At 39.9% G+C, this 22667-nt stretch overlaps 1 protein-coding gene across 2 annotated transcripts in view; it reads right to left on the reverse strand.

Annotated features, from left to right (window-relative positions):
• Window positions 1-1791: 1791 nt before the first annotated feature.
• The window catches only part of cmip (c-Maf inducing protein), a 220290-nt gene continuing 199414 nt past the window's right edge, over window positions 1792-22667 (reverse strand). For both annotated transcript variants that reach the window (XM_060838000.1, XM_060837999.1), the window contains exons 16-21: window positions 21044-21184; window positions 19262-19309; window positions 9890-10036; window positions 7078-7183; window positions 5258-5328; window positions 1792-3335 (exon numbers count right to left, since the gene is read on the reverse strand). In XM_060838000.1, coding sequence (XP_060693983.1) covers window positions 3282-3335; window positions 5258-5328; window positions 7078-7183; window positions 9890-10036; window positions 19262-19309; window positions 21044-21184 — 567 coding nt within the window. In that variant the 3' untranslated portion in view covers window positions 1792-3281. The remainder of the gene's footprint in view (window positions 3336-5257; window positions 5329-7077; window positions 7184-9889; window positions 10037-19261; window positions 19310-21043; window positions 21185-22667) is intronic.

Raw genomic sequence — 22667 nt, forward strand, 5'->3', positions numbered from 1 at the left:
TCTCATGATAAAGTAGACAACAGCACATCTGCTTGCTTTCAGATCTGATCCCTTGTTAAGTTTAATTAAATATCAAAATGAAAAGACAAAGTGAAATGGTGTTATTATTTAACCTATTAGGAAAAGAAAATATTTCTGTAGCAAGTCAAATCCAAATATTTCAATTCAAAATCCTTTTAGATTTATCATTTTGAGTAAAAGGTCACATTAACTTTAAATGTTAAATTTATTTCTCCCTCCACATATGGTGCTGAGAATTTTCAATTCTTAGTTTCTTAGTTCTTATTTCTCACCAGTTGATAAATGATGGCATTTTGTTTTGTTTCAAAGTTCAGAAGCGCATGCCTTTGCTGCAGTTATTAATCATTACTTTGGAATCCAATAGCAGCTTACATACATTTGTCCTGTAATAGCTGTCTATTAAGTGACACAACCAGTGGAAAAGCAACAGGGACATTTATGATTTGAATGGCTCAACATTGAACTAGCTTACCACCAACAACCTTTGGCAAGGCGGTATACACAGATCAAACTGATGAGGCCCCATGCAAACCTAGTTGCACTGCACTATGCAATTGTCAAGCACATCTCATTTACCAAAAGCTAATTCTGGAGATTTCACTTTTTTGAGTTCAATTTTCAAAATAAGATGTTTAAACCCACAAGAAAATGATTTTAAGAGATTCTGGAATGTATTGATAATGTGGATGTTAAGTAGTAAAATATTCATCCATCTCTAATCACCATTTCAATGCTGGGACATAATCATGAAGTATTGCACCAACTTGTTGTTAGTAACATAGGTAATGTCATCATTTACACAATAACTAATCTGCTGTTCCTTGCAACTATTTTTTGCGAGTAAATACAAAGACCTCACCCTCCTGATGTTGTGGTTAATTTCTGTCAATTCAAACTTGTGTTTTAGAGTCAAACAGCACAGAAACAGACCCTCCAGTTTGACTTATCGATGCCAAGTTTCCCAAACTAAATTAGTCTCATTTGCCTGCATTTGGCCCACATCCCCCTAAACCTTTCCTATTGATGTACTTGTACAAATGTCTTTTAAATATTGTAACCCGACCTGATCTACCACATCCTCTAGCAGTTCATTCCACATTTGAACCTGTGGTGAAAAAGTTCCTCTTCAGGTCTTTTTAAATCTTTCTCACCTTAAAATTATGTCCTTTAGTTTTAAACTCACTAAAATTAGGAAAGGACTTTTGCTGTTCACTTTATCTCTGCCCTTCATGATTATTTATAATTCTCTGCAGCCATTTCCATAAAACTGAAGAGATTTTTCACACACTACTTCAATTTGAAATTCCAAGCATGCTCATGTCCAAAGACATCCATTAAAATAAATATTTGAAATGAACTCAATAGGGTAAAAACTGAGACTTTATGTCATTACTAACCTATGTTGATCTTTGTATTGATGGAGTAGGGGATAACAATGCAAAATGTTTGGATGAGATGTTAAGTTTCAGTCTGCTGACTTGGATGGGCTTAAAGATTCCACTATACTACCCATTGGAGAGATGTTCTCTGGTATTGTTAGCCGACACTTACCTGTCAATCAATGCCCCAAAAACAAAATATAATCTTTGTTCATCTAGGTCATTGCTGTTTGTGAAAACTTGCTATGTTCTTATTAACGATGGAACAATGAAGACATGCAGTGGTAAGTACTGTATATGGGAAGTCTATTGTCTTCATTTACCATTCACCTGACCTGGATTCATGAGTACCGATTAAACGAAACCAACTACACAAGTGAAAGATATTCACTTACTGTTTATTTGCCTGAAATTATTTCACATCTCTTTGTACAACAGCTACAGAACAGTAGTAAACCATCTGATAAAAGCAACAGTGCTGATGATAAACAACGGCTGTATTTTTTTTCAATTTTATTTTCCACGTCTGCATCATCATGCAGTTTGAGACTCGATGCAGAACTCTGGCACACTAATCTGATTAAGACTTAACCAGTTCAAAACAAAAGGGAAAGTGAAAAAAAAAACTACAAGGTATAAAACAAAGAAGCCTGGCCTCCATTCCTGGATAAGTTGCATACAAAACAAAATGAAAAGTACATGTTACAATTTTTTTTTGTTTTTTTTCTGAGATGCTGTAAATTTTGCAATGCAGCAACCATGCTAAAAATGACAAAGATAATTTTGCTCTATACAACAAAGGCTCATATGAAATAAAGGCAACAGAACAGAAAATAATCAAGGTGTTCCATTACCTTATGGAACACTCATAGTGGTTGCTATCACAAAGTAAGTCAAGCTACAGGGTTTGACAAGAGGATTGCTACTAGGACCATGCAAATCACACATGCATGTTGGAACTATGCACAAATTCGGTAAAGAGGGAGGAAAGCAAATTTAAATTAGGCAAAACATTTAAGAAAAAAACAAAGATATAAAGTGATGTTTCTTTTAAAATGTTTGGACTCCGTTAACTTTGGTGGAACCTCACCACGACTTGAGAAAAAGATTGGCAATTTGGTCTTTGTAAATAAAAGTTCGCCTCTTAATTTCTTTCAAAGTTTCAGTTTCTTGGTCAGAGGTGAAGCAGAAAACCCAGCTGTTTTGTTGTTTTCTGTATCTTGTAAAAGTCGCAGTGATCCAACAGGATAGACAAAAGAAGTTCATAAAGGCAACATAAAATCACTTAAAGGAGAGCTTCCAGGCTACTAGACAGCTAAAATAACTAGTTTATACAGTACTATATGCAAAAACAGGTAAAAGAATTACAATCCATAAATAAGAATCAGGTCCCAGACCTGCTATGTGAACAATTTTTAAATATGCGTGTGATGTAAAACTTATGTACAAAAAACAAAATCACTTTGCATGTCACTGCAAGGATTTGGGATGGCAAAGGTAATGTATCCATCGAATAATTGATATCTTCAGCCAGAGAACTTCCAAATCAGTTTGACATTGGTCCGTTCAAGTAGATGAAGTGAACAAGAGAAAAAGATATCTTTTTATACACAGCATGAACACAAAGGCAATTAATGAGCAGGGAGTTTCCTTTTGTAGCTGGATTGTTGCTACACATTTTTTTTTCATCTTCAGAAATCAAAAAGCATTAAGAATGAAGCAGGGTCCATATTGAGCCCAGCAGTGTACAGGCCTCTGGTGAAAGAACCCGAGCTGGCGATCTCCGCAATCCCTGGCCCAAGGTAAAAATGCTGGAAAAGAGTTTCTTTTTCTGATTCTTCTACAAAAGAATGATTTATCACTGACCATCAAACAAGGAATTCACCAGGCTTCCGTGTAACGGACATCCACTTCTTTGAGGTTTGGCAGCTTTGCCTATTTGATTTTGAAATAAAAATACAGTTAGTGTTTGATTTCATGTTGTGGAATACATCTCTCCAACTAGAAACAGGTTTCTGTATATAATAGGGACTTGGTCATCACCAACTTGTGTTGCTATGGTATATTTCACAGAAAAATATGTCCCAAAGTGGCATGGATAACACAGAAGTAGATGTTGGAATTGAAATACCAAATGAGAGGAACTGAAACTGAATGGACTAAACACAAATACTGTGACTGGAAAAATAGGTCAGAAGCTAGGAACCTTGCAGTGAGTAACTCACTTTCTGACTCCCCAAAGCCTGTCCACCATCTGCAAAGCACAAGTCAGAAGTGTGATGGAATACCTGGCTAGATGGCGCAGCTCCAACAACACTCAAGAAGCTTGATACCATCCAGGACAAAGCAGTCCATTTACTTGGCACTACCTGCACAGACATTCACCCCTTCCACTACTGATGCTCAGGACAGCAGCCAAGATGTACTGAAGAAATTCACCAAGGCTTTTTGGAACAGCAACTTACAATCCAATGATCAATACACCAATCTGACTTGGAAATATATTGTTGTTCCTTCAGTGATGCTGGGTCAAAATCCTGGTACTCCCTCCTTAATGACATTGTGAATCTATCTACTTTAAATGGACTGCAGTAATTCAAGAAGGCAGATCACCACCGCCTCCTTAAAGGCAACTAAAGATAGTCAAAAAAAAACTGGCAATTTTTTTTTAATTGTTGTTTTTACACATCTTAATGCAAACATTCTGTTTGGTACTGTGGCCTGGTGTTATGGAACACAGGGATAGGACGTGGCCATTCAGCCATTTGAACCACTTATGATTGATCTGTATCTAAACACTGTCTACTACCTTGATTCATTAACTCTCAACACCCTTGCCTTACAAAAATCCAGCAGTTCCAGTTGAGATTTATGAGTGTGTCCAAACAGGAGTTCAATGCGATCAGGTGAAAGACAATATCATCCATTTCTTAAAAAAACATAATCTATAATTTGGAGACCACATGACTCAGTTGAATAACTTGGCCATTCAAGATCATATACTCCATCCTGATCACTGTGATGAGGTTTGTGATACTATAAATGACTTATAGAGTCAGAGTCACAGCACAGAAACAGATCCTGTTGTTCAACTCGTCTATTCCAACCAGACATCCTAAACTGATCTAGTCCCATTTGCCAGCATTTGGTCCACATCCCTCTAACCCTTCCTATTCATGTACCCATCCAGATGCCTTTTAAATGTTATAACTATAGCCTCCTTCACCAATTCCTCTGGCAGCTCATTCCATATACACATTACGCTCTGTGTGAAGACATTGCCCCTTAGGTGCCTTTTAAATCTTTCCCTTATCACCTTAATCCTATGCCCTTTTCCCCAGGAAAAAGACCTTGACTATTCACTCTATCTATCCCTGTCATGACTTTATAAACTTCTATAAGGTCACCCTCAGCCTCTGGCGCTCTGGGGAAAATAGCCCCAGCCTACTCAGTCTCTCCCGATATCCAAACCCTCCAATCCTGGCAACATTCTCATAAATCTTTTCTGAACTCTTAAGTATAACAACATCTTTCCTAAAGCAGGCCAACCAGAATTGAACACCGTATTCTAAAAGTGGCCTACCACAGAATAAATTAAAGAGCCTGAATGTGCAAAGGTAAGTCTAATTAGTAGCATGATTCTTTGACATGGCCTTTAACAGCAAATTATGGCCCATTGATTTCACATTTCCCACCTTTGGACAATAAGCTCAATTCCCTCCCTGACACTCATTGAGAATTATCTACCAGTGCGGGGAAAGGTGCCAATTATAATCCTATATATTCTGTTTCCCAGTTGCTAAGTTCGTAATAATCATAAAACAACTTGAAGATGCTGCTTTGAACAGGACATTTACCTTCAGATCTTCATATGTATCAGCTGACAGTTTGGTGCTGTTCATATTCAAGCTGCACAGACTTCTCATGGCTAAAAGATAAAATATACATATTTTCGTCAGAATTCTCAACAACAAATCACAAATTTTAAGCTGCAGGCCTGTAGATTGAATTATTGACATGTCAATGCATTTTCAAGAAGCTTTCCGATCGTGAAACCTCTTCCCAAACAAATAATGTTAGAGTTTTTGAAGCCTTTTCCACCATCACCAATTTCAGTTTAGTTTTACACCAAGGATCCTCTTTCCTCTTTCTCTCAGGCATTATTACATCAGAGCAAAGGAGCTCCTGTTTGCTTTGTCTTCACCAAGTTACATCTCCACAGAGGAACAAGATTGGTCTCTGACCCTTAGTCAAAGCTACTTTGAAAACAGACTCCGAGGAGTCTGAGAGAGTACCTATGGGTAAGTCAATCTCGTGTGGGGAATGCATGGATGGGGTGGGGTGGGGAAGGCAATGCCAGCTCAGAATGGTTTCTCCACACGTCTTCCACCATGGACTCTCCCACAGACAAATGAGGTGGCTCTGTCTGCTCCACGAAAGTGAGGAAATACTGGAGATAGTTAAGGTTTTGATCAGGGGAGGTTTGAGGAGAAAAGTGTGTGGGGGGGAGGGGTGCTGCCAAAATGATCCATCAGCAGGGTTTTCTGTCTGTTCCTAAGGACCTAATGGCTTTGTCACGTTGAGTAGAAAGACATGCCTTCAGGACTCCATATACACAGAGCTTTCCAAAACTGTCTGATCACTGGCTGGACTATCGGCATCTCGCCTGAGGATACCAAATAGGTGACTGCCTCCAGGAAAACTGTGTCAGAGGGACACAGCGACAGCAAATATAGGCTCGAGGTCCAGCATTTGACCCTGAATCTGACCTTCTCAAGTCTGCAGAGGCCATAGTAAAATCCACCTGTATTCTTCACTGATTGAGAGATCAGGCAGTAAAAACCCAGTTTTCCAACAGTGTGGTGCTGGATATGATCCAAAGCAGTGTGAATGAAGAAAGCCAAAAACCAACTATGACATATTGTCTACAATTATCAACAGAGAGAAAGTCCTTGCCCCTCTCAAATCTTTTTCTTTGGGAGTAAAACATAAATAGGTTTGCCTGTGCAAAATGGATCAAAATAGGGTGAACTTGTCAAAATGAAAAGAACAGGGATTGTTAGACAAAAGGACTGAAATCAATTTTGTTCAGCTTTTAGCATCCTGGTGTTTGATGCAACGATAATGGTATTGTCAATGGATCATGGCATCAATTGCTAACAATCTATAAGTGAGACAGATATGACATAAGGAAATTCCCAGTGATGGGAGAACTTTTAAGAGTTACAGATTGAAAGTCAACCTGGTTCTCCCAATCATGCTACCCTTGTTTCATATGGTAAATATTTAATAAGCACAATGTAATCAAAGAGCCTGCAGCTACCAAGCAAAGTGATATTGTGATGTTCTGCAATGGTTTTGTTATAGGTTATCAGGCCCCACAGTATTGAACTGTCTGTTCAAATAGACTGTTGGGATGTTTTCTGCACCACTTGCAAGTGATCACTGCTCAATTTTTTAATAAACATAATTTGCTAATTTTTTTCTACTAGTACAAAATTGACTAGTGTTCCCAGTGTCATGGAATGATGCAACCACACTTTTTGTACCTTTGCATGTTCATGTTGCCTGGGTGCATGAGCTTTTGCTCCTGGTTCAATTTGAAACCTGTCAACGGAGCGGTTTAACAAACATTGGTTTTCCAATCCCATAGGATTGAGAATTGTCTTCCACTTACAGCTAAGTGCCAGGAGGCCTGCGTCTGTGACTGGTGTCTCACAAAGGTTCAGAACTTGCAGCGACGTGAGGTGTTCTGAAAGAACCCGCAACCCTGCATCACCAAACTGTAAAGAAGACGCAAATGCAGTTAATAAAACCAGATTCTAACAGCCTGACCACATCAAGTATCACGAGAAACTGCTGATTCACTTAACTTCTTCAGAATTTCCATTAACATATATTTCTTCCTCTTCACAGTTACTTGAGTCTACAGCCATTTTAAAATTTACTTTGTTGCAGTGATATTAAAATTTTTTCTCCAACACACTTCAAAAATGGGTCTGAGTTGTGACATGTCTCTGCCAGGCAGAACATATTATGCATGTGAAATGCAATCTGTCTAACAATTTACATCGTATAACGTTTTCCCCATAAAAATATTTGTCTCAGGCTGATTGCGAGACAGATTGTTGTGTTTTCACAGTGAGTAAGAGAATGTGGCTTGCTATAGATCTTACATTTTGGATGTTTCATCTTAATAACACATGGGTTTAGTATTCCTTGGAGTCCTGGTTAGTGATTGGTGTGCTTATGTTCAATTAAACAACTTAGTGGCAGCTGGCACCTGAACACTGTCTAGTATTGGGCAATTTAATTGTGTTGGAGCTTTGGCGAGCACAATTTTAAAAATTATGGAGTGAGAATTGTCACAGGCTGTGAGCACATATTGCAAAACTGTTCATCCCTTTCCCATTATCTTCCACCCAGTGATTTTTAATGAACAGAAAACTACAGAATGCAAAGTTCTGCAATAAGCATATGCCAAAAGTGCAGATGTGCAGTATTTAAATGTTAAATTAACAAAAGTTAATGCCCTTCTGCTTTAAAGTTAAACGCTTTGTTCACCTGAGTGATCATTTCCACAGGCCGGAGCATGAAGGTCATCACTGATATTTTTGAACAAGATTATTGCATTTTGTTTGGATCTTTTGTTTGTAAAAAATCTTTTAAGTGTTGGACTGTTTCTTTCACTTCAACATTTTCATAGGATGCTTCTTTTACCTTTCATCAACTGTTTATAGCATTCACTTCATCCTTATATACATAGTTGTATGGGATAAGGGTATCCATTAAAAATTCATATTATGATGTAAGGCAGTGTAAATACAATTTCTTCATTCTTCACTCCAGTAGTAGACACTGAGACTTGTACATTGCAGCCAAAAGTGTTGGAAGATCACCTAAATGAGTTTTTTGCTTCAGTGTTTAACCGAGAGAGGGACTTTGTTGACAGTAAGAACACCATAGACCAGATTAATAGGCTTGAACAGATTGATATTAAGAAAGTGGATGGGCTGGAAATTCTGGGAAGCATCAAGATAGGTAAGACTCCAGGACCAGACCAGATATATCCAAGGTTACTCCAGGGAGCGAGGAATGAAATTGCTGTGCCTCTGGCAATGATCTGTGCATCCTCACTCTCCACGGGAGTAGTATTGGATGATTGGAGGGAGGTGAATGTTGTTCTTCTGTTCAAGAAAGGGAATAGGGAGATCAGTGGGAATTACAGACCAGCCTGTGGTAAGCAAGCTACTGAAAAGGATTCTGAGAGATGGGATTTATGACTACTTGAAAAAATATAGTTTGATTAAAGATAGTCAGCGTGGCTTTGTGAGGGGCAGGTCATGCCTCACAAGCCTTATTGAGTTTGTTGAGAATATGACGAGACAAGTTGACAGAGTTGAGCAGTGGATATGGTGTATATGGATTTCAGCAAGGCATTTGATAAGGTTGCCCACAGTAGGCTCATTCAGAAAGTTAGAAGGTATGGGATACAGGGAAATTTGGTTATCTGGATACAAAATTGGCTGGTCAACAGAAGACAACGAGTGGTAGTGGGTGGAAAGTATTCTGCCTGGAGATCAGTGATTAGTGGTGTCCTGTATTCTGGGGTGGAATAGGTTGACGAAACAAGTGGTAACATGGTCATGGGTATTAAGAAAAAAAGCATATCAGTAAAAAACCCAGGAAGTTATTCAAAATTGACATAAAACAGTAGTTCAACCCCAGCTAGAACAGTAAATGCAATTTCTGATGCAGAATGTGTTTCCCTCTCCCCCAAGCCACACAACCATCAGCTTAAATGACTCAGCTGGCTTTTTTGTCTGATGGAAGAGGGTAGTAGGGAGTATAACCGGGTTCGGAGGGGACTTTGGTTGTGATCTTATCAGGGCTTCCTGCCCACTCCCCATAACCTATTAGTAATCAAATATCTGTCTCTCTTCTTAAATTCATTCAGTGTCGCAGCATCTGGGGATCTGGGGTCAATCCCAGTCTCGGGGGACTGTTTGTGGGAATTTGCACATTCTTCCTGTGTCTGTGTGGGTTTCCTTTGGGCGCTCCAGTTTCCTCCCACAGTCCAAAGATGTGCAGGTCAGGTAAATTGGCCATGCTAAATTGCCCATAGTGTTAGGTGCATCTGTCAGAGGGAAATGGATCTGAGTGGGTTATTCTTCAGAGGGTCAGTGTGGGCTTGTTGGACCAAAGGGCCGGTTTCCACACTGTAGGGAATCTAATCTAATGCGTAACCTTTCTAGCTGAGACACAATTGTGAAGCAACTGCCCCTCAACGGGGCATTCTGCAGCTGCCTCAAAGACTGCCTCCAGCTTTAACTAATGTTGAACGTCAAAAGCAGAGATGAAAAGCAAGCAACACACTTGTTATATTACCGGGTGCATCCTATGGTGAGGAACAATTAATGAAACATTTGATTCTCCGTAACATGGATATAATGGCAAATAAATAAATATGAGAAATACAAGCTCCTCACCTGGGTAGACCACAGGTTTAACTGTTTAAGAGATGGCAGTTTGATTAGTTGTTCTGCACAGGCACTCGTTACATTGGTGAAGGCCAGACTTAGATTTTCCAGATTTCCAAAAGATCCTGAGCTGAGAAGTCTGGCGAGGTCTGCATCCTGGAAATAACAAATTCGTAGAGAAATATTGAAATGTATGGCCATTGCAGTAAGTAATAGAAGTTAACCTCCGCATATATTTTGAGTCATGCCTAACTAGATTTTAAAAGTTACTCTCGGTGTATTTAATCTCGGTTTTCGCTTGGGTCTTGAGTTGAAATAAGTTACTCAGTGACTGGCTCCTGCAGATTTTCTCAAAGATAAGAGCCTTGTAAAGCAGGGCTAACCTGTGCAGCAGTTTATTCTGTGATAAAAGTCACAGACTAATGACTCTTAGTGAGTGTTTTCAGTACCTCTATTGGTATTCAGTACAAGGAATGGCACCAAATCATAGCTGGATGAATGGTTGTGAATGAGAAATAATGTTTCAAATTATTGTCCAAGTTCATCTTTTTCTAGAAGACCTTTCATGCAAGATTTACACAAGGTGCTCTGGAAATGTGTATGAGAGAGAATGGAAGAGACTTGTACCTATTTACCATCTTTCACCACATCGGGACACCCCAATTACAGCCAATCAAATATATTTTCTTTTCAAGTGCAGTCACCTCTGAAAGTATATGTAGCAACCTATGTGGAAAGGTCCCATTAACAAACAAACAGTCACGAGACAAACATCCAGATTATTTGCTTTAGTGGTGTTGTTTAAGAGGTAAATATTGGTCAGGACACGAGGAGAACTTTCTTACGTTTTAGGAATAGTGTGACAGGGTGTTTTGTGCCCACCTGCAACAGCAAGGGAACCTTGGCTTTGGGTATCATCTGAAAGATCTCTGATTCCTTTGGTACACACAACTTAGATTATGGCTCTAATCTTTGCACTGGGGCTCATTCCTAAAACCTGACAGTAGAGATAAGAGTAAAAAATGAGGTCTGCAGATGCTGGAGATCACAGCTACAAATGTGTTGCTGGTCAAAGCACAGCAGGCCAGGATGCATCTCAGGAATAGAGAATTCGACGTTTCGAGCATAAGCCCTTCATCAACTGACACCTCAGAATACCTCCTTTGAGGTACCTGTGCTTATAGTCAGACAGTGTTTGCAGAATCAATTCCAGCCTAACAGTGCCTGATTTATACTTAAATCAAACTCTCAGGTAGAAAGCAAGCTTTGCATTTTCTGTCATCTGATTTTAATACCTAGACTGTAGTACCTTAAAAAGAAACAGGCGTAGCCTTGCAATGGCAGCAGAAATTAGCTGACCACTGATTGAGGCGGATCCAGTACACCAATGTTGAACAAATGGAATCATCTGAACTAAAATAATTTATGTAAAGCAATGAAACCAGCTATTGGAGTTACGCTTCAAGTGACACGTATCTCCTGCTTTAATTTGCACTTGTCTGAGAAAGTGCACACATCAGACATGAAAGGGTTATTTATCTGCAACAATCCTTCCTAACCTGCAACTGAGCTAGACTCAGAAATACATCAATAAATGATATTTTGTTAGGAAAGATGGAAGGAAAGAAAGTGGATAGGTAATAGCAGGGACTGGAAAACTTTAGTCCTTCCTGTTTCTTTCTTAACATCTCAAAAGCCAGCATCAGCGATACAACAGAGCAGAGAAACATCCATGCACCAAGAACAAAAAGAGTCCCATAAATTTCATTACTGCTGAGGATACAAGACAGCCAAGGTCTCAGGTTCCACCAGAACAACTCAATAAATCCAAGAACTGCTTAAACTGCATATCCTTTTATCTTCCTATTGTACCAGCCACTCTTTCCCTTTTTAAACTTTACTTTAGTGTTTATGTGTGTGTTTGACATCATATTTTATTTTTGTTCAATGTTAATAGTTAATAGAATTCCTGTCTTTCACTCAATTGGCTTGTCTTGCAATTGGCTCCTTAAATTCAATAAGTGCTAGTTTTGAATGAAGTGCGATAATAGCTATGTGGTAAAAAGAATTAAAAACTTTGGTTATGGCTGACCAAGGACATTGAAAGGAGGAGATCCAATTCACCATTCTTTAACTGAACATTCCAATATTCATAATTTTGCAAATGTACACAACTACACTCTTTTCTGAGAAACATTAACAATCTTGTGAGCAAAATAAGTGTTCAAGTGCTCATTTCCTGCTAAATACTGGTCTAAATGACACATGGGAACATACATTTTTAAAAATACAATATTTCTTCCTTTTACAAATGAGTTGAACGTTTCATTAGTACTGTCCATAGCATTATCTGACTCAGGTTTTGCTTCATGTAAGTGACTAGAAACTCCCCCGTGCCTTTATTAACTTTAAACTTGACCACATCAACATAATCCTTCCCACTTTTCCAAGTTCATTCCATCTAAACTAAACATAATGCTCTCCATGTCTGAACTCACATCAAAGCTGAAAATGTGTTGCTGGAAAAGCGCAGCAGGTCAGGCAGCATCCAAGGAGCAGGAGAATCGACGTTTCGGGCATGAGCCCTTCTTCAGGAATGAGGAAAGTGTGTCCAGCAGGCTAAGATAAAAGGTAGGGAGGAGGGACTTGGGGAAGGGGCATTGGAAATGTGATAGGTGGAAGGAGGTCAAGGTGAGGGTGGTAGGCCGGAGTGGGGTGGGGGCGGAGAGGTCAGGAAGAAGATTGCAGGTTAGGAAGGTGGTGCTGAGTTCGAGGGATTTGACTGAGACAAGGTGGGGGGAGGGGAAATGAGGAAACTGGAGAAATCAGAGTTCATCCCTTGTGATTGGAGGGTTCCTAGGCGGAAGATGAGGCGCTCTTCCTCCAGCCGTCGTATTGCTATGGTCTGGCGATGGAGGAGTCCAAGGACCTGTGTATCCTTGATGGAGTGGGAGGGGGAGTTGAAGTGTTGAGCCACGGGGTGGTTGGGTTGGTTGGTCGGGGTGTCGCAGAGGTGTGGGCGCAAGTAGGTGGCCTGTCTCCCCAATATAGAGGAGGCCACATCAATTAGATTAGATTAGATTACTTACAGCGTGGAAACAGGCCCTTCGGCCCAACAAGTCCACACCGACCCGTCGAAGCGCACCCACCCAGACCCATTCCCCTACATTTACCCCTTCACCTAACACTATGGGCAATTTAGCATGGCCAATTCACCTAACCTGCACATTTTTGGACTGTGGAGGAAACCGGAGCACCTGGAGGAAACCCACGCAGACACAGGGAGAATGTGCAAACTCCACACAGTCAGTTGCCTGAGGCGGGAACTGAACCCAGGTCTCTGGCGCTGTGAGGCAGCAGTGCTAACCACTGTGCCGCCCATCGGGTGCAGTGGATGCAGTAAATGATGTGTGTGGAGGTGCAGGTGAATTTGTGGCAGATATGGAAGGATCCCTTGGAGGGAAGTAAGGGGGGAGGTGTGGGCGCAAGTTTTGCATTTCTTGCAGTTACAGGGGAAGGTGCCGGGAGTGGAGGTTGGGTTGGTGGGGGGTGTGGACCTGACGAGGGAGTCATGGAGAGAGTGGTCTTTTCGGAACGCTGATAGGGGAGGGGAGAAAATATATTTCTGGTGGTGGGGTCCGTTTGGAGGTGGCAGAAATGACGACAGATGATAAGATGTATATGGAGGTTGGTGGGGTGGTAGGTGAAGACCAGTGGGGTTCTGTCCTGGTGGCGATTGGAGGGGTGGGGCTCAAGGGCGGAGGAGCGGGAAATTGCGGTCTTTGAAGACGGAGGCCATCGGAGTTGTATGGTATTGGAACTGGTCCTCCTGGGAGCAGATGCAGTGGAGACGATGGAATTGGGAGTATGGGATGGCGTTTTTACAGGGGACAGAGTGGGAGTAGGTGTAGTCTAGGTAGCTGTGGGAGTCGGTCGGTTTATAGTAAGTCCTGTTTGCTCATCTATATTGTTTTCTGGTTAAGCATTGAAATCTCCACTTTAAAATCCTACATTTTGTTTTCAAATCAACCATGAGTTGACCGCTCTCTATTTTGATAATATCTTTCAAGCCCTCAATGCTTTGAGATAGTTCATTCTCTCTCCCTGAGCATCCCTGATTTTAATTAATCTACAATTGGTGGTGTTACCTTCAGCAGTTGGGTCTCTAATACTTTGGAACTTTATACCTAAATCTCTCAGCCTCTCTTCCCTCCTTTAAAAGACTCCTGAATATCTGTCCTGCTACCTCTCTATTTGGGTTGGTGTGAACTTTTGTCCCAATGTTTCCATGAAGTGTCTCAGGGCATTTCACTATGCCAAAGGTGTTTCAATAATTACAAGTTGCTGTTATTGTAAAACTTCCTCGAAATTCTAAAAGTAAGGTAGAAAGTGCTGAAAACCTCATCAGGTGTGGATAGCAGAAAGAGACATAAAATTAATATTTTGAGTCCAATATAATTATTCTTTGGAAACAAAGGTGGAAATTATGAAATTATTTGTAAGTTCATCCATTGCTTTGCCTCTCCCGGTCTCAATCATCTCTTCTAACCCTAAAACCTTTTTGAAATGTTGGTGTTCCTTAAAATTATGAAAAATTGAACATATTCTTTCCAGATATTGTAAAATTGAAATGACAGGTATTTTGAGACAATCTATAAACACTTATTATTTGATGTCTCTTTTGAGAAATTAGTGTGGAACAAGTTGAAAAATGATAGCTTCAATCTGGGGAATATTTGGCCCCATTGAAGTAAATGCAAACAACATCTCAGTGATCCACACTGAGCTCTATTGGACATGTAAATGTTCATCTGTTTAGCTGCAGCAAAATTTTAAAACTCCTTGCTAGATTTTGGGAGATGATAGGGATTAAATCCTCAAACTGTAGCTCAGCTTGGATTTTGCTTTAGACAGAAGCTCTAGATTGAATGTGCTAGAGCTCTAATAGAGGATCAAAGGATGATCCTACCACATAGTCTAAAGAAGGATTTATTGCCATATGATGACATTGTATGTTGTTTCAGTGGTTGCTATCCACATCAACAGCTTCCAGAACTTGATCCAAAAGCATAAACTACAAATTAGCTTTACTCAGAATTCACCATATGCATGTTATTCTGACAACTGCTCTGTTCATGCCCATAAACACATTTGCTAAGTTTTGACATGGCGGCATGGTGGCACAGCAGTTAGCACTGCTGCCTCACAGTGCCAGAGATCTGGGTTCAATTCCCGCCTCAGGCGACTGACTGTGTGGAGTTTGCACATTCTCCCTGTGCCTGCGTGGCTTTCCTCCGGGTGCTCCAGTTTCCTCCCACAGTCCAAAAAATGTGCAGGTTAGGTGAATTGGCCACGCTAAATTGACCATAGTGTTAGGTGCAGGGGTAACTGTAGGGGAATGGGTCTGGGTGGGTGCGCTTCGGCGGGTCGGTGTGGACTTGTTGGGCCAAAAGGCCTGTTTCTACAATGTAATTAATCTAATCAAACATAATCAATAAAAATTGTAGTAAGTATGTAATAGGGATCTCTCCTATTGAATTATTAACTTCTTTAAAAATGGTTCAGTGTGGCACTGAATATTTTAACCAAGAAGATCCTAGATTTAATGTGTGAATTAAGTTTGTGCTGACTTAAATCAGAGATGTGGAGGTGCCAGTGTTGGACTGGGGTGGACAAACTTAAATATCATACAACATCAGGCTATAGTCCAACAGGTTTATTTGGAAGCACTAGCTTTCGGAGTGCTGCTCCTTCATCAGGTTGTTGTGGAGCAGGATTCACAACTCCCTAGCTAGTGCTTCCAAATAAACCTGTTGGACTATAACCTGATGTTGTGTGATTTTTTTTAACTTAAATCAGAAACGCAGTGAAAGTAGGGATTCTGTGACTGGATATTAAGTACGATCAAAGCGACCACGACCGCCACCCCCACCCACCCCCAACTGCTCTCTGGTCTCTCAGCAGCTAATTTAGACACAACCATTTCCGGGAGGGAATAAGTAGTCAGATGTTTGGCTTCTGATTGCTCCCCACTTTTAACAAGCAAATATCAAGTGAGCAAGACAGCCAGGCTCAGCTGCAATCATCATTGCAGCGAAACAATGTGTTAATAGTCATTGCTGACACTCACAGGAAAGTTGACCATTTGAGGTAAATTACTAAAATGAGTTATCCAACACATATTCTACCTTCAGGAGAGGAGTGGGGACAAACACTTTCCTGATCTTTCATTCCTCAACCTCTTCAGTTTGCCTAACGCTGTCAGCTGATAACTCAACTGTTTTTTTTAAACAACTTCCTGGAATGATAATGGCTGCAAGTACATTGGTTGTACAGTTCATTGTTGTGTGCATGTGTTCAAATCTTCATGACTGAAATGCATTTGGTACATCAATCAAAGCCATTTTTGGCATTGAAAAAATGTGCCGACACCATTTACAGGGAGTCTATAATTCTCATATCTGTGGTGCAGATTACATTTAATGTCATTTTACATATGCATGTTATTTCCCAATTTGCCCCTCTTTGCTTACCCAATTGATTGCTCTCATTTATTGTGTGACTAATGGCACAAACACACAAATGATTTTTGCATGGCAGTCATTGTAGAAACCAGTCATGCCTTGGGCATTTTTCGAATGAATGACCTTTAGAAGGTCAGGAGGATTTATATCTTCTTGCACATCTTTCCTCAATGTCAGCGTGATCTGTCTGACAGCATAGTGCTTATTTGCTACTGTCAACTCTGCTGTGATAAAATAAAGTCAGCCATGGCTACAGCTTTTTAATGTATATTGCAGTCACTTCAAAATGTGAAAAACATGCAGCATCAAATCAAAAGGGAAACTGTTGTGGTTATCTCTTGTTTCTGAGTATCTACAAAGTATAGCTGATTCAAATTAAATCAAAATTTAAGCAATCTTTTCAAGTATCCTATTGGGAACATTTCTATTTTTACTTATTTTAGCAGAAAAGCAAGCATTAGTAAAAATCATTCCTTGTGTGCAAATGTTTACTGTTACTCTGTACTTCAAACTCTTTCAAAATTCAAATACTGTGGAAAAGCAGAAAGCCAATTTTTGATTACATTCATTAACTAAGGTTAGACCTGGGATTAGAGAGCATAATCAATTTGTATTTCCATAAAACCATCTTTTCCTTATTACATCAAACAAAAAAGGTTTTCTACGGTTGTACACTTAAAAAATCCTTTTTTCCTTCTCAAACCCTTTGCAGTTTTGAACTTTTTTCTGGAAATAGCTGCAGTTCAATTGAGTAACTTCCTCTCATCAGCTTAAAGATTTCCTACCACGTCATATCCATGAATTTAAACGTTACAACTCAAAGCCAGGAAGTGACTGAAGTATAGTCTGAATACATTTACAAAGTTTTATTTTCAGAGACATGATTTACCAAAATCGATCCAGCAACCAGAAATTTGGTTTGAACAAGGATGTTTCTACTTAGTTTTGGACCAGGGACCTTACTCATTTGAAAAGAATCAGTACAGTACCTCAGATAATGCCCACCACCTGAATATAATTAAAAACCGACGATGTGCAATTAACAGTAACAGGCCTTTAAGTTTGTATTGCACACCAGCATTCATAAAACACTCCCTTTAATCAATTTGTCTTCCACATTAGAGTTCTTTTGTATGTTTGGAATATGTTTTGCATCACTGACTTAAGTTTCATGTTCCGAAAGGAATTATGAAATTAGGGCTGTTTAATTAAAAACTGAGAAGAGTCTCAACAAAGGAAATTAGAAACCGAGGAAAGTTACTGAAATATACATCTCTATATAGATATGTTATGGAAAAGTTTTTCTAAGGAACTAAACTTGCTATGTTAAGAATGAAGTTTGAAATATACAAGGCATACAAAATTCCGTATTTCCCAATAGAGTCATAATGACCTATGCAAACATCTTCATATTTTAATATACCGTGATTGACTCATTGCTGCAGGAAGCCTTTGGCTTTTCTGAGAAGCTTGTATAACCTGCCTCAGAAATCTGTGACTGTCAGCCGATATGAAGTTAGCAACACTTGTGCCTGCAATTTCTAACACGTCACAGTCTGAGTCTGTGCAATGTTGAATATGTCTCAGCATGCATCAATCTGACTCAATGTGCAACTGTGCGAAAGGTCTCTTTCACTCTATCTCCTTAGGTCATCCCAATCATTATACATCGGTTTTCCTGTCGGATTGGGAAATATACTTGAGCACAAAGTTTCACTTTCTTCTGAGAGCAGTTCTTTCTCGCAGAAAGACAATTTCAAAATAGTAGGCTTTGTTCAAAAGACCGGCTGAGAGACAAGAACAAAACAAAAGATAGGCATTGGAGGAGGACTGCAGCAGTCATCTCAATGGAAATGAAATACGTCAGGGCCCTGATGAATCAACGTACAATTATGTTGCAATGCTGAGTCATAGAGACCAAGAAGGTCCTAGACTGATCTCTAAATGATGTTGAATTAGCCAACCTCAGTAAGCAAACAGGGTTCTACTGCATGCCTCATTGTCTCCAAACTGGTTAGGAACATGAGGCAGCGGTTTCCCAAACTATTGCAGAGTAGAATGAAATCATTGGATGTTAGAACAGCAAAACTGGCTGGTATTTATTTTTACATGAGCAATTCATGGTATTGCCAGTCTGCTCCACACATTTAAATCTCCTTTGAAAGAGTTTCTGTTTTCTGTTTAAGCAGCATTTTCTGAGAACTTCACAAAGAAATGACTGTCTTCTGTATCTCCTCTTGGAGCACACTGACAGAATCGGATCATCCAACTCGTTTAAGGAAAATCATGAAATAAAGAGAATAGCAAAGGTCCTTTCCCTAGGGTTAGAAAGTTCAAAAGTAGAGGGCATTATTTTAAGGTGAAAAAGATTTAAAAGAGACCTGAAGTGGCAACTTTGTCACACACAGAATGGTTCATGAGCTGCCAGAAGAAGTGGTAGATGCAGGTACAGTTACAAAATTTAAAAGTGATTTGGATGAGTACATGAATAGGAAAGGGATATGGTCCAAAAGAAGACAAACAAAATTAATTTAGCTTTCAAAACTTGGTTGGTATGGACGAGTTAAACCAAAGGGTCTGTTTCCATGCTGTATGACTCTATGATCTGTTTTATTCCCTGCCTAATTTTCCATGCTGTCAGGGCTGATCCTGCTAATTTCCAGCCAGGTAGGTTACACCACAAAACTTCCAAGTGACTGGCTCCTCATGATTACAGAACTGAGAGCTCAAATTGAAGTCAACAGGAACCTAGAAATGACTAAAGCAGAAAAGGGAAGGCTTATTCATGGTCGTATGATGGGACTGGGGTAAAAAAAATAGTTATTATTGGAAAACATCAGTTTAAATTACAACTTACTGTGGATTTGGATGGCAGTGTTAGGCGTGTGGGTCCACCCTTCCTTTGCTGCAGTGAAGAAAAATAATTTCACATGAATAAAGAGATATTTCGTTCAGACATAATTGAAACACTTTGAACAGAGGTCACAAAGGCGGCGATGAGGGGCAAAAAAACCCCCAAAGAACTGCAGATGCTGGAAATCAGAAACAAAACATAAATTGGTGGAAAAACTCAACAGGTCTGGCAACATCTGTGCAGAGAAAGAGGAATCAATGTTTTGGATCCAGTGATCCTTCTTTAGAACTAGCCAGCTCCATGAGGCTAAGAGCCTTTGGGTGGCAACCTCAAGTTGGGCAGGACTTTAATGGGAAGGATCCTGGTCAGAGGAGAAGCTCATTAGTTAGCACCTATGTACCTACTTGATCTGGAGACCTCTTACTGGTGGGGCAGGGAGTTAGTCACCCCTGAAGTCATTGACTCATCATTTAGTGCACAGAGCACTAAAACCAAACTAAAAAGTATTTTATAACTCTGTTCTTTAGGGAGTGCCTCGTTATTTGCTCAATATAACTTGAGCGACATGGCTTGAGTGAATGAAAGTGTACTTAAAGCTGGCTTTAATTAGGATAATGTTAAATAGTTGCTGAGGAGGTCTTGTGGAACAATGGATATGTTATCTGTTGTAAGATGTTTAACTAGCTTTAGTCTCCCAAGTCCTACTTCTGGAATACAAACTGTTTTTCTTCAAACTCTATTTACAGCATAATAGGTACAAATATTCTCTAAGACTTTGGTAAAACTTCTGACTCCTTTCAGGCCTCAACATGATTGGGCCAAAGGCTTTGTTTCCACATTGTATTACTCTATGATCACGTGACACTGACACCATTTATTATACATTATGATGTCTCATTACCCTATGTTGGGTATTCTCTCTATCTTGGAGTCAGAACCTCGAGGTTTGGAGTTCCATGCTAGGGCTTACTGGCCAAGGAAGGTGTGATCATAATACCAGACAGATTGAGCATCAATTTGTAAGTTTTTTCACATAGACCTATAGCAGGAGATCAGCCATGTGTTGTGCAGTTGGAACCTCTACCATCGTTATCCATAACGTCAGCCTATAAGATGCTTGTAAAAATGCATATTGACATAACAACTCAGATTATCAATGACTATTTGGCAAAACAAAAGCCCTTATCTGTGACATTGGTCATCTCAATAAAGAATGACATTTTAACACTGGAGATTCAAAATCAGTTATTATTAATGTCAGAAATACAATAACACTTATTTTGCCCTGCCCCAAAACCTCTGAAGTTTAAATCCAAAGTAACATTTCCATTTGCCTTATCAGTCAGATTTCTAGACCTTTCGGTCATCATTAAATATTGAATTATGGCTGGCAGAATCCTCAGAAAGGTTATCAGAGGAAACTACATATTTCCGAAGGAGACGGCAACGAGTTAAGAAAATTTTAAATAAAAACTGAAAGAACTGCGAATGCTGTAAACCAGGGGGAAAAAATTGCTGGAAAAGCTCAGCAGATCTGGCAACATCTGTGGAGAGTTCATGTTTCAGGTTCTGAAGAGTCACTCGACCTGAAATGTTAATTCTGATTTCTCTCCACAGGTTCTGCCAGACTTGCAGAGCTTTTCCAAGCAAAGTTTAAAGACTTCCCAGCTTCAAGTATTACTAGTCAAATCATCGGCTAGATAACTCAGGTTGAGATTTGATCACAAGGACATGAGAAACAGAGAAAACTGAGTCATGGTGAAATAAACTTGAAATGAAACCTACCAGCTCCTTTAGCTCCCTTTGTCGGTCACAGAGCTGTTCATACATTTTCTTTCCAACATCTGTGCTCTCCAGCGTGGAGATAATTTGAAGTTGTGTGTCATTGTTATCTATAATGTTGTACTCGAGCATCAAACACAGGATCTAGAGTTTACAGAAATTGAAGAGTTTTTTTAATTTAAATGTTACACCAAAAAGTGACACCCCTCCCCAAATCTTCTCCACACCTCCCTCCTCACCAAAACCAACTGTGTCAGTGGCTTCACAGTTCGTTTGCTCCTGCCCCTTTCCAAAAAAGCTAACCTTTCATTGAGGCCTTTTTACAGTAGCACCTTGCCAAGGTTCCCTGCCAAGGCTGCTTAAAATCCAGCACAAACTGACAAATCTGCAGTAGTGAGAGTGAGGACTGCAGACGCTGGAGATCTGAGTCGGAAATGTGATGTTGGTAAAGCACAGCAGGTCAAGCAGTATCCGAGGAGCATGAGAATCGACGTTGAGGGCATATGAAGGGTTTATGCCCAGAATGTCGACTTCGGGTGCTGCCGACCTGTTGTGCTTTTCCAGCACTACAAATCTGGTGTGGTACCTCTCTGGTTAAACAATCAGCTCAACAGTTGGTTCAGATGGGTGCCATTGGTGACTAAAAGTTGCCTGATTTAATATGGTGGCTGATGAATGACACGGGGAAGTCGTCACCCAATTGGAACAATTTGTTTCTTCATATTATGCCAGTAATTTACTCGCTCACCCATATTCACACCATTAAACGCAGGGGAATATAAATACTTCATCCCATTAGGTCATCAGTAGCATACTTTTCTGCTAAAATAGTAATTGATTCTTGCTGCCGTTCAGGGAATGTCACATGACAGGAGTTATGGAATGTGACAGAGAATGTATTGTTTGAAGGTACAGCTGTGTCCTACATCCACAAAGATTAGTTGATGTGAAGTGGTTCAGAGGTCAGAGTGCAGTGTACAGTCATTGAAATATTCACTTTACACCAACAAGTTGCATTTATATAGCAAGACTTCCCAAGTTCCTTCAGAGGAGTGCTATCAAACAAACTTCAATGCTGCCACATGAAGAAACATGATATATTATAAGCATGGTCAATCCAAGAATATTTAAGGAAGATCTTAAAAGAGATGGATGAGGTCGAGAAGATAATAGGTTTAGGGAGTGGATTCCATAGCTTACGTCCTAGACAACTGAAAGCACACAGTCATCTGTGGAGAAGCCTGGAATTTCCTGGAATCCCCTCCTTAATGGCACCTCTCCCGCAGCAGGTGGAGTGTGGCAGTTCAAGCAGGCAGTTCACCAACACCTTCTCAAGGGCAACTAGGGATGGGCAATAAATGCTGGCCAGCCAGCGACACACACATCCCACAAATAAATTTTAAAAAGCCATTAAATTCTGATCAGAAAAGATCAGAATTGGAGGAGCATAGAGATGTTATTGGATTATAGTCCTACAGGGGTAACAGCATGAAGGGGTTTGAAAATAATGAGGAAAATATTAAAATTAACCTCGAGTGGAACCCAGTGAAAACTATTGAACGCGGGATGATGGGTTAAGGAAATTAGTAACAGGTAGGATAATACAGAGCAGAATTTTGGATAGAAG

The sequence above is a fragment of the Hemiscyllium ocellatum genome, chromosome 17 (genome assembly GCF_020745735.1).
Source record: "Hemiscyllium ocellatum isolate sHemOce1 chromosome 17, sHemOce1.pat.X.cur, whole genome shotgun sequence".
NCBI classification, from domain to species: Eukaryota; Metazoa; Chordata; class Chondrichthyes; order Orectolobiformes; family Hemiscylliidae; genus Hemiscyllium; species Hemiscyllium ocellatum.